Source organism: Macaca fascicularis, chromosome 10 (assembly GCF_037993035.2).
Source record: "Macaca fascicularis isolate 582-1 chromosome 10, T2T-MFA8v1.1".
Lineage (NCBI taxonomy): Eukaryota > Metazoa > Chordata > Mammalia > Primates > Cercopithecidae > Macaca > Macaca fascicularis.
Window position 1 is genome coordinate 8,936,661 of NC_088384.1, and position 12,127 is coordinate 8,948,787.

General features: G+C 56.1%; 1 protein-coding gene across 3 annotated transcripts in view; it reads left to right on the top strand.

Moving 5' to 3' along the window:
* The first annotated feature begins 3,073 nt into the window (after nucleotides 1–3,073).
* The window catches only part of CYB5R3 (cytochrome b5 reductase 3), a 31,443-nt gene continuing 22,389 nt past the window's right edge, over nucleotides 3,074–12,127 (top strand). The window contains exon 1 of one of the 3 annotated variants that reach the window (XM_005567098.4): nucleotides 3,074–3,157. In XM_005567098.4, the coding sequence (XP_005567155.1) occupies nucleotides 3,137–3,157 (21 nt within the window). In that variant the 5' untranslated portion in view covers nucleotides 3,074–3,136. Of the gene's footprint in view, nucleotides 3,158–5,436; nucleotides 5,553–5,758; nucleotides 5,798–12,127 lie in introns of those variants that run through there. The other 2 variants (XM_045363522.3, XM_045363521.2) reach the window with 2 other exon arrangements.

Sequence of the window (12,127 nt, forward strand, 5' to 3'; positions counted from 1 at the left end):
AGACACCTAACCCATGTAGTGTCATCTTTCTACAATCAGTGTTCCCATGGGGGTAAAACTATTCAGATTACTTGCATGCAAAAAATAATTTAACTTTTAACATGAAAATACGTGGCAAAACCCAGAAAGATCCGTCATGAATGCAGGATACTTTCCACAAAGTTATACAAAAATAAATAAAATAAAATTGAAATAATGCTTGACTGATCCCAGGCCAAGATTCACTCTTGTATTCTACGGTAGTAGGTCCCTCCCTCCACACTGCCCCCAGAGTTCCCTCTTTAAAACCAGTAGGTCAGCTGGGCACGGTGGCTCACGCTTGTAATCCTGGCACTTTGGGAAGCAGAGGCAGGTGGATCATGAGGTCAAGAAATCGAGACCATCCTGGCCAACATGGTGAAACCCCGTCTCTACTAAAAACACAAAAATTAGTTGGGCGTGCCGGGCGTGGTGCCGAGGTGGGCACATCACCTGAGGTCAGGAGTTCTAGAACAGCCTGACCAACATGGAGAAACCCTGTTTCTACTAAAAATACAAAATTAGCTGGGTGTGGTGGCGCACGCTTGTAATCCCAGCTACTCAGGAGGCTGAGGCAGGAGAATTGCTTGAACCTGGGAGGCGGAGGCTGCGGTGAGCTGAGATCACACCATTGCACTCCAGCCTGGGCAACAAGAGCGAAACTCTGTCTCAAAAAAATATATAATAATAATAAAATAATAATAATAATTAGCTGGGCATGGTGGTGCGCACCTGTAGTCCCAGCTACTTGGGAAGCTGAGGCAGGAAAATTGCTTGAACCCAGGAGGCGGAGGTTGCAGTGAGCCGCGATTGCACCACTGCACTCTAGCTTGGCAACAAAGCAAGACTCCGTCTCAAAAAAAACCACAAAACAAACAAACAGAAAAAAAACCAGTAGGTCAGGTGGGTGGGTAGGCGGGTGGACATGGTGGCTTATGCCTGTAATTCCAGTGCTCTGGGAGGCTGTGGTGGGAGGATGGCTTGAGCTGCAGTGAGCTGTGATTGCATCACTACACTCCAGCCTGGGCAACAGAGCGAGATCTCATCTCTAGGTAAACAAATAAACCCAGTAAGTCACTCCCTCACCTGCCTAGATCCTGCAGGGCTCCCCATTCTCCTTGACATTCCGGTTCTTTCCACCTGGGGCTCCACATTGCCTCCACAACGTCACATCGCACCACTGTGCCGCCGGCTTGGCTGTATCAGCTTCTCTAACCTTGCACATCAGGCCTCTGTTCACCTGTCTCCACCTCCAGGCCCTGCCAGCAAGGCGCTTCTCCCTTTCTCTGCCTGGTCTGTGCCACATTGCCTGAACACACGGCCCACCCCACCCCCTCAGAGCACCAGGAGCTCACATCTGGGTCCAAGACCCTACTAGGAGAGCAAGGCCAGAGAATGACCCCTAGGGCCCAGCATAAGCCTACACGGAGAAGGTGTCCACTGTCCGTTGAATTCACCCATTCAACAAGTATTTAGGCTGCTCATCGTGGCTCACGCCTGTAATCCCAGCACTTTGGGAGACCAAGGTGGAAGGATGGCTTGAACCCAGGAGTTCCAGACCAGCCTAGGAAACATAGTGAAACCCATCTCTACAAAAAAATACAAAAATGGCCAGGCGCGATGGCTCACGCCTGTAATCCCAGCACTTTGGGAGGCCGAGGCAGGCGGATCACCTGAGGTCGGAAGTTCGAGACTAGCCTGACCAACATGTTGAAACCCCATCTCTACTAAAAATACAAAATTAGGCCGGGCGCGGTGGCTCACGCCTGTAATCCCAGCACTTTGGAAGGACGAGGAGGACAGATCACGAGGTCAGGAGATCGAGACCATCCTGGCTAACATGGTGAAACCCTGTCTCTACTAAGAATACAAAAAATTAGCCGGGCGTGGTGGTGGGCGCCTGTAGTCCCAGCTACTCGGGAGGCTGAGGCAGGAGAATGGTGTGAACCCAGGAGGCGGAGCTTGCAGTGAGCCGAGATAGTGCCAATGCATTCCAGCCTGGGCAACAGAGCAAGACTCCGTCTCAAAAAAAAAAAAAAAAAAAAATTAGGCGGTTAGCCGGGCGTGGTGGCACATGCCTGTAATTTCGGGAGGCTGAGGCAGGAGAATCTGTTGAACCCTGGAGAAGGAGTGTGCGGCAAGCCGAGATCGCGTCATTGCATTCCAGCCTGGGCAACAAGAGTGAAACTCCATCTCAAAAAAAAAAAAAAAAATTAGCTGGACGTGGTGGCACACGCCCAGCTACTCAGGAGGCTGAGGCAGGAGGAACGCTTGAGCCTGGGAGGTTGAGGCTAAAGTGAGCTGTAATCAGGCTCCTGCATTCCAGCCTGGGCAAGAGTAAGACCCTGCTTTAAAAAAAAAAAAGAAAGAAAGAAAAATAAGCATTTATTGAGCACCTACTATGTGGTAGGCTCTGTGCTAGGCTCCGGGGATGTAGGGGACTTCAAACCAGACAGGGCCTTGCCCTCCGGGACCCCACAGTCCACTGAGATAGGGTGGGAGTGGGGGAAACACGCAGGAGGCCTTCAGCTACGTGGGACAAAGACCACTCCACAGTGGGACAATAGGGTGGGGAGCGGAGGCGCCGCCGGGGAGGAGGCTCTGGGCGGGCCGTGCTGAGACCGCAGCATTTGACCTGGGACGTGAGCAATCAGAACGGCCCGGCCAGAGGCAGCTGGGAACAGTGCTGCCCAGGGAATTGCAAGTTCAAAGGCCTGGGGAAAGGCCGCGCTGAGCAGCTGCAGGCACAGGCCCAGGCCAGGCCAGGCAGGGCCGGCCCCTGAAGGCTCGGAGGCCTGGCGAAGATTCCGCTTCTTATTCTCGCTCCCGTTCAGGGGGCGCCATCTTGCTTCCTTTATGGCGGCGAACGAGGCCCAGAGAGGCCACCGTCCCGCGTGGGGCCGCACAGCGGCGGGAGAGCTTCCAGCGCAGAGGGGCGCATCCCCACTTCCCCGTCTCCAGTGCGCGGCAGAAGCGGGCGGAGCGACCCGGTACCCGCCCCCGCGCCCGCCCCGCGCGCCCGCCTGGCCCCTCGGCCCCGCCCCTGCTCCGGGGTGACGCGAGCTGGGGCGCGACGGTCTCGGCGGCGGCTGCAGAGGGAGCGCAGCGCAGGGCCACCATGGGGGCCCAGCTGAGCACGGTAGGCGGGGAGGGGGCGCCGGGGCCGCAGGGCGTCGCGAGGGACAGGGACCCATTGGCGAGGGGGCGGGCTGGCCTGCGGGAGGGGGCGCGGGACCCGGGCCGAACCCGGCCCCATCTCAACCGGCCGCACCCACTCCGCCCGCCCAGCCCGCCGCGCCCCACCCCACCGCACCCTAGCCCTGCCCGGGGGAGCAGCGTGGTGACCGCGACTCACGCCCTGGTCGTCTGTACCGGGGAACCAGCCCTCCTGCCCGGGGTGCGCGGCAGAGCCCAGCAACGGGGAGCACCCGAGCCCTGCCCCGGCCGCCGTGGGGCCTTGGCTGCTGGAGGGACCCGTGGTTGTGAGTGTGTGCGCGTCTGAGTGTGAGTGTGTGAGCGAGCGTGCGAATGACTGTGGCTTGAGAGTGTGTGAGTGTGACGGTGGGTGTGAAGGGCGGGCATGGAAACGTGTGATGTGTGTGTGTCGGGAGTATATGAATGGGCGATGTGACTGTGACAACGTGTGTGTGCGCGATGTCACTGAGTCAGAGGGTTTTGCACGTTTTAGCAACAAGGAACAGAACCCCGATGACGCTGGGGCGTCCTCCCAGTGCGCAGTGGGCCAGGCTGCCAGCGAGGCCAGGCTCCCACTGACTCTGCAAGCTGTGCTGGGGACCTCACACTTTATGGTATCAGCGCCGTTTGCCCCATTTCACAGATGGGGAAATGCACCGTCCCACAGCGCCGCCGCCCGAGGGAGCCTGCTCCATGGGGTTTCAAAGTCCACTCTGCTGCTGTCACTTCTGGGCTGGCCTAGAACCACCTTCCCTTCCCCCCAGGCCACCTCCTCTCTCCAGTTTCTCAAAAGTTGATCATGGTGGGGCTGGAGGCTTGAGTCTGTGTGGACACGTGGAGGCTGCAGCTGCAGAGGGCAGCTCCCCCCTCAACTGTGACCCGCTGTGTGTGAGGAGGCAGACACAGAAGGAATCAGCCCAGCACCCCTCCACCTCCACCTCCACACCTGGCATCTGCCACTTGGAGGGCACCTGGGCCCTCCCTCTGGCGCTAGAGGCTCCTCCTTGGGGAACCAGGCAAAAGGCCTCTTGGCTTGGGCGGTTGCTCAGGAAAATGTGGCTTAACCCAGAACTTGGGGGTATTCAGACCCCAGGGTGAACCTGTGGGCATCACCCCAGCCTTCATGCAACACTCTCCCCATTCTTCCCCAGAAAGCACCTGCCTCCTTTATTGTTGAAATGTCCTGCCTGTGTCTCCAAAGCTTCCCCTGGGCTCCACTCAACCCTTCCCTGCTGTTTTTGGTGGTGCTCCTTACCTTCCAGCTGGTGGTTGGATTTATGGCCACTTCCCCAGCACCTGGCTGCTCTACACATTTCTCGTGTTCTTTTTTGAGACAGGGTCTCACCTGGACTGTAGTGTAGTGGTGTGATCATAGCTCACTGCAGCCTCACCCTCTTGGGCACAAGTGATCCTTTTACCTCAGCATTCTGAGTACAGGCACGCGCCAACACGCCCGTCTGAATTTTTTTTTTTTTTTTTGAGACGGAGTCTCTCTTTGTCACCCAGGTTGGAGTGCAGTGGCCGGATCTCAGCTCACTGCAACCTCCACTTCCTGGGCTCGGGCAATTCTCCTGCCTCAGCCTCCCAAGTAGCTGGGATTATAGGCACTCGCCATCACACCTAGCTATTTTTTGTACTTTTAGTAGATACAGGGCTTCGCCATCTTGGCCAAGCTGATCCCGAACTCCTGACCTCAGATGATCCACCTGCCTCAGCCTTCCAAAGTGCTGGGATTACAGGAGTGAGCCACTGTGCCTGGCCTAATTTTTTGTATTTTTAATGGAGACAACGTCTTGCTATGTTGCCCAGGCTGGTCACAAACTTCTGAGCTCAAGTGATCCTCCCGTCCCATTTCCTCAAAGTGCTGGGATTACAGGTGTGAGCTGCCGTGCCTGGCCTCATTCCATTTATTTCTGTTGAATGACTGAGTAGTCCCCTGTGAGGGGCAGAGCCCTGCCTGGGAGTCGGGAGACCTTCACCAACCCCCTGAGCCCCATCTCTCCAAGGGTGGGTGGGGATTACCCTTTGTGGGTGCTGCTGGGGTCCCCGCTTGGTCCAGAATGTCTCCAGCATGTTCTGAGCTAGGCCTCCTGGCTTAAGGGCTCCCCACAGTCTGCAGGAGGCTGGCTGGGGGCCTGGTGTACTAGGTGTCTTATCTAGGACGTGCAGGCCCCGTGGGAGGCCTCTCCCAACATTTTGGGGGATCCAGGCCAGGGGTTGGCCCTGGAGTCTGCCAGCCACACTGGGAGAACGTTGGAGGTTGGCCTGCCATCCTGAACTGTGGTTCCCCTGCTTCCCAGCCCGGCTGTGAGTGCTCAGTGACCCTGACAGGCTGACAGGTAGAGTCTGCCGGGCTTTCCTACTGTCCTTGGCAGCCCCATGCTTAGTCGGTGGCCCAGATCCCAGCTCTGTGTCCACCTGTTCCTCCTCCTGGGTTCCCTTCTCCCACAGTTCCCAGCCAAGCCAGAGCCCCCCACTGCAGAACTTCCTCCGCTCCCTCCCACTTCCTCCCTGTTAGAACAGTACCAGGAGGGAGGTGCCGCTCAGATTCTGGTGGGACTGCTGGCGGGCAGGCGGGCGACAGGTAAGCAAGTAACCCGACTGGCTTGTCCAAGCTCCAGGGCAGGGAACTGGCACCTGGGGACGACTGGGCCTGCCACGTAGGGGGCCCTGGCAGCTCTCTCTGCCCATCCCAAACCTGGCCTGGGCAGAGTGGAGGCCAGGGTCCCCGTAGGGAATTCTAGGGGTGGGCAGCTGAGCAGGGCATTCTATGCGTGGGGAGCAGAGCTACGCAACCCCTCAGCTATGGTGTATTAGCTGGGGGCTCCCTGGGACTCTGGCACCCTGTGTCCCTCTTCCCCTCTGTGTTATTAGAAACAAGGAGAGGCGGGTGGTGGGTTCCCTGGTGGGACAGAGCATGGCCTGTGGGCATTAGGTCAGGAACTGGGAGGCAGCTGTCCCCTGGGTCTGCAGGTGGCTGGGTTGAGGTGGTCTGTGTGTGTGAGTGTGTGTGTAAGTGCGCATGCAGCACAGCTGAGGAGGCACAGGGGTGGGACCTTGGCCTCAGCCATCTGCCTCCTGTTTACTTGGCCCACTGCTGGTGGGGGTGGGGGTGGGGGTGGTGCTGTGGTTGGGGACGGGGCAGAGCCTGTTCCAAGCCGTGCTGGTGGGAATAGAGTGTACTCCACCGTGTGAGTCTGGTAGGGCCTCTAGCTTTCTGGAGGTAAAACGTTCGCCCCTCCACTGCTCCTGGCTGTGGTGCACCCTCTCTGCCCATGTCTGTCACCCCCTTTGGCTTGAATTCAGGTGGGGCCTCCTGGCCTGTGTCCCCCGCATTGGGCATGGGACCTGCCACTTGAGTGCCCACTGGGGTTTGTGGACTAAATGACTGACAGATGGTGATGGTCTGCCCGTGGCTGCCTCCCCAGATAAGAACTTTTACCAATAAAAAGCCCACCCCTTCTCTTTAGTGGCCGGAAGGTTTCGCCGGGCTCAAGTCTGTCCCCTGAGGCTTGGTTTCCTCACCTAAAGTGGGAGGAGTCATGAACAGGCTAGAGGACTGAATGAGGTGGCGGGAGCAAAGGCTGCCGCCTCCGGCTCCGGGCAGCCCCCGTTGTTGGGAGCGGACACTGGAAGGAAGGCCCCTGACTCTCATCTGCTGCTCACGGCGAGCCCGGCTTTCTGAGCAGTGCCTGACTCCCAGCTCAGCCCTGGGAGCTGTGTGTATCCTCTCTGGGTGTGGAACAGGCGTGGGAACAGCCTGGAGCCGGATCCTAAGCCCACCTCTGATGCCTGTGCTCTTGGAGGACAAGCGGGCTTTTCTGACACATAGGACAGGCTGTGCCCCGCCCTCACCCAGGAGTCTGGGCTCTTGTCCTGGTTCTGGAAACTTCTAGGCAAAATAAGAAGACTGGGAGGGTGGGAGCCTATTGTCCCTTCACGAATTCATTCCACAAATATTTGTTGAGTGCTTTCTGCGTGGAGTATTGGGGATACAGTGGTGACGATAGACACAGATCCCGGGATCTGCTCCAGGGCCACCTCTGGATACTTGTGGGTAGCCGGTGCCTGGGGTTGGAGGAAGGTCTGTGCAACGGCCAAGGCCAGCATTCAGGGACTTGCCATTGGGGCCACTGACACGTGGGTATCTTTTTCTTGGCCTGGCACCCACCCAGGCCCACGTCCGTGGGTTTAGTGTTAGGGCAAGTGAGGGAAGTGGGAAAGCAACAGAAAATCAGAAACCAACACCCAGGCTCCGCCCTGGGCCTCCTTGAGCTACATTTGTGCCCTCACTGTCACGCATTTGTCCCTCATTGTCACATGGAGAACATGGTGGTTCCCACCTTGCATCACTGTGGGAGGGCCAGGGAGGAAATAGGGGAAGGTGCCTCGCAGCCGCTGAAGCCAGCTGCCCGCAGAGGGGCCTTAAGCTGGGCCGTGCGCTGACACAGCTGTGCTGGAAAACAACTCTAGGAAGCAGCAAGCACAACTCCAGCTCCTCATGTCATTCAGGTTCATTGCCAGGGTCCCCAACAATGATGATTTCCTGCAAAGGTAACTTCCGCCAACTTTTTCCCTAGACGCTATTCCCCCTGGGTGTGGTTTCTGTGACTGAGGGAGAGGTCGATAGCAGAGGAATCATCGGAATTGTCCTCATCCCAGAGAGTTTCCAGAGGGGACCAGGGGCTGTGAAAAGTCTACCAAGGGCCTGGTTAGCTAGGGAAGGGCTCATCAGGGAAGATTTTGATGTTTGAGCTGGGCTCTGAGGGATGAATAGGAGTTTGCTGGTTGGATGCCTGCAGATGAAGGACATTTAGGGCAGAGAGGAGAGCATATGCTAACGCCTGAAGCAAGAAGGGCTTAATGTTGAGAGAGCAGAGAGCTGGGAGGTGAGTCCAGAGTTGGGGCCATAGAGAGAGTGCCTTCAGGTAGGCAGTGGGGAGCTATGGTGGGTATTTGAGGAGGGGGTGGAGCCGCCTGTTGGTTTGGGCCCCCGGGGCTGGGGGCAGGTGCTCAGGCCTCACTGTGTGAGGCAGGATATCAGATTTGGGCTGTGAGCTCTGTGACTGGGGCAGAGAGAGGGCACCTGTCTTGGGTGGTGACTCAGGAAGAGCGGCACTTTGGGCTGGACGTTGGGAGTCCAGTCCCGGCCCACCCCGCAGGGCTGCATGACCTTGGCAGGTCACCTCATCTATCTGAGGGACAGATAACAGTGTCATGTGGTGAGCAGTGCTTGGAGGGCTGGCTTTGGTGTACTCGGGGAAGGTCACTCCCCTTTCCTGGCCTCGGTTTCGGTTTCCTCACGTGCTGGGATGATCACCACGCCCGCGGCCTAGGGTTGAGGTGGGGAATATCCCAGGAAACCCGTGGCCCCTACTCGGAACAGCGCCAGCTCAGGGGCGCTGACCGCTGGGTGCCTCCTTCCTCCCCACCCTCCCCATCCTCCAGGTAGGGCCCAGGGAGGTGAAGCGACTCTTCTGCTGTACTAAGCTGGGACTCAGATCCTGGTCTCTCTGACCCAAGTCCACAGCTGCCAACTGGGGCCTTGAAGGATGCGTGAAACACCTGGGCCATGCTGATTAAATGGGTGGTGGCCAGAGACCCCAGCTGGGTGGCCCTGGGCATGGGTGAGGGGTGGGCTAGGCATCCACAGCCCTTCTTTTAGACCCGTGGGTCAAATACCAAGGGCCCCACGGAGCGAGGCCTCAGCTGCACCCATCACGGAGGCCCTGCCTGGGAGAGAGGCGTTTTGTTTTAAGTCCAACAAAGGGCCTGTAACTGTAGCCGGGCAGCTTGGAGCTGCTGGGCTGGTTTGGGGGTGGGGGCCAGGCCTGGTATGAGGTTGTAGCACCCTGCCCTTCCTTCACTTGGCTATTCCACTTCTCAGTTGGTAGTGGCCCCATGAGGGTGGCAGGAAAAGCTCCTGTGTGTGAGCTGGCACTTCCCAAGTTATAGACCCCTATGTGACCTGGGACCCCGCTTATCTCATCTCACATCTCTTCAAGGAGATAGGCCAGGCAGTGGCCCTTGCCTTCTAGGGACAGGACACGCGGCTCCGCCAGAGCACCCTCCTCAAATCGTTGCAGAGTAAGGACTCCTGGTGGGGTTTCCAGAAGGGGAGGGGCGATGGGGCTAGGCCTTGAGAGGTTAGCAGCGTCTTACCTGGCCCCGCGTAGAGCGGAGGCACTTGTCTGTGTTCTGCAGGATACACTACCTCAAGGGGCCCGTAGCAGATCCCACAAAGGAAGTAGAGAGGCCTGCACGCATGCAAGGAACTTGTTTCCGAGCTTCCTGGCAGTCAAGGTGAAAAGGGAACTAGTAGGGTAATGATAAGAAGAGAACACACATGCACATTTGCTGAGAGAACTACAGTCAGGGAGGTATATGGGGAGGCTATATAAACAAGCTGTGAAACAGCTTTCTTGAGAGCCAGTGTTTTATATGAACTTTGACTTCTCAGTCTCTCTAATTGAACTACCAGTATGGGCTTCACACACTTTTTATTTTGAAATAATTTCAAAGTTACTGGCCGGGCGCGGTGGCTCACACCTGTAATCCCAGCACTTTGGGAGGCCGAGGCGGGCGGATCACAAGGTCAGGAGATCGAGACCACGGTGAAACCCCGTCTCTACTAAAAATTACAAAAAATTAGCCGGGCGCGGTTGTGGGCACCTGTAGTTCCAGCTACTCGGGAGGCTGAGGCAGGAGAATGGCGTGAACCCGGGAGGCGGAGCTTGCAGTGAGCCGAGATCGCGCCACTGCACTCCAGCCTGGGCTGGGCGACAGAGCGAGACTCCGTCTCAAAAAAAAAAAAAAAAAGTACAAAAAACTTAGGGACGTGGTGGCGGGTGCCTGTAGTCCCAGCTACTCGGGAGGCTGAGGCAGGAGAATGGCGTGAACCCAGGAGGCAGAGCTTGCAGTGAGCCGAGATCCGGCCACTGCACTCCAGCCTGGGCGACAGAGCAAGACTCGTCTCAAAAAAAAAAAAACAAAAAAACAAAAAAACACATCAACACCTCAGTGGCCAGCAAACCACTCAGCACGGCTTCCTTAGCCGTGAGCTGTTTGAAGCTACCAGGCTGAGCACTACTGACTATTTTTTTCAGGCTCTGAATCGTTCCAGGGATCTCAGCAGGGGTGGGAGGAACCAGCTCAACTGTGGAATAGTACCAAAATGTGGCCAGTCGAGGCTTCAAATAAGTCACAGTGGTCTTCACCAGTGCTGGGGTCTTCTCCCCAAGGTTATGGACAAATTGAGCCAACGTTCTGGGATGGAAAGTCCATCATCCCAAACGGTCAGCTGAAGGTCACCCCCCCGGAAGGACCCTGTGTGGTTCACTTATTTATTTATTTATTTATTTTGAGATGGAGTCTTACTCTGTCACCCAGGCTGGAGTGCAGTGGCGTGATCTCAGCTCACTGCAACCTCCCCTCCCAGGTTCAAGTGATTTTCCTGCCTCAGCCTCCCGAGTAGCTGGGATTACAGGTGCCTGCCACCACGTCTGGCTAATCTTTGTATTTTTAGTAGAGACAGGGTTTCACCATGTTGGCCAGGCTGGTCTCGAACTCCTGACCTTGTGATCTGCCCACCTCTGCCTCCCAAAGTGCTGGGATTACAGGGGTGAGCCACCACGCCTGGCCAGGACGCGTGGTTCACTTATACAAGGATCTTCCTCCCCCTCTGTCACCTGAGACCGCAAGACCACCCCCTGCCTCCTCCTCAGCCTTCTCAACCTGAGAACAAGGATGAAGACCTTTATGATGATCCACTTCCTCTTAATGAATAGTAAATATGTTTTCTCTTCCTTATGATTTATTTTCTCTTTATTTATTTTTTGAGACGGAGTCTTGCTCTGTCACCCAGGATGGAGTACAGTGGCGTGGTCTCAGCTCACTGTAACCTCCACCTCCCGGGTTGAAGCAGTTCTCCTGTCTCAGCCTCCCGAGTAGCTGGGATTACAGGCACGTGCCACCATGCCCAGCTAGTTTTTGTATTTTTAGTAGAGATGGGGTTTCACCATGTTGGCCAGGCTGGTCTTGAACTCCTGACCTTATGATCCTCCTGTCTCGGCCTCCCAAAGTGCTGGGATTACAGGTGTGAGCCACCGCGCCCGGCCCCTTATGAGAACAGTTTTCTCTAGCTTACTTTACTGTAAAAATATAGTATACAATACATAAAATATACAAATACGTTATTGGTAAGGCTTTTAGTCAATAGTATACTAGTACGAAAGTTTTGGGGAAACCAGAAGTTATACATGGATTTTTTTTTTTTTTTTTTTTAAAGACAGGTCTGGCCCAGGCTGGAGTGCAGTGGCGTGATCTTGGCTCACTGCAACCTCTGCCTTCTGGGCTCAAGCGATTCTCCTGCCTCAGCCTCCCAAGTGGCTGGGATTACAGGTGCCCACCACCACACCTGGTTAATTTTTGTATCACTAGTAGAGATGGGGTTTCACCATGTTGGCCAGGCTGGTCTTGAACTTCTGACCTCGGGTGATCTGCCTGCCTCGGCCTCCCACAGTGCTGGGATTACAGGTGTGAGCCACCGCACCTGGCCTATACATGGACTGTCAACTATACAGGTCAGCCCCTAACCCCCATGCCATTCAAGGGTCCACCGTGTATATATGCACACATGTAGTATCTAATATATTTAATATACATTGGATATATACTGTATAGAGAGAAATAAAGCAAACGTAGCAAATAATAACGTTAGGTACATCTGGGTGAAGAGTACATGAGAGCTCTGTTTTTGTTTTTTTTTTTTTTGAGACAGGGTTTCACTTTATCACCCAGGCTGGAGTGCAGAGGCATGATCTCAGCTCACTGTAGCCTTGACCTCTTGTACCCAAGCAATCCTCCCACCTCAGTCCCCGAAGTAACTGGGGCTACAGGCACGTACCACCAGGCC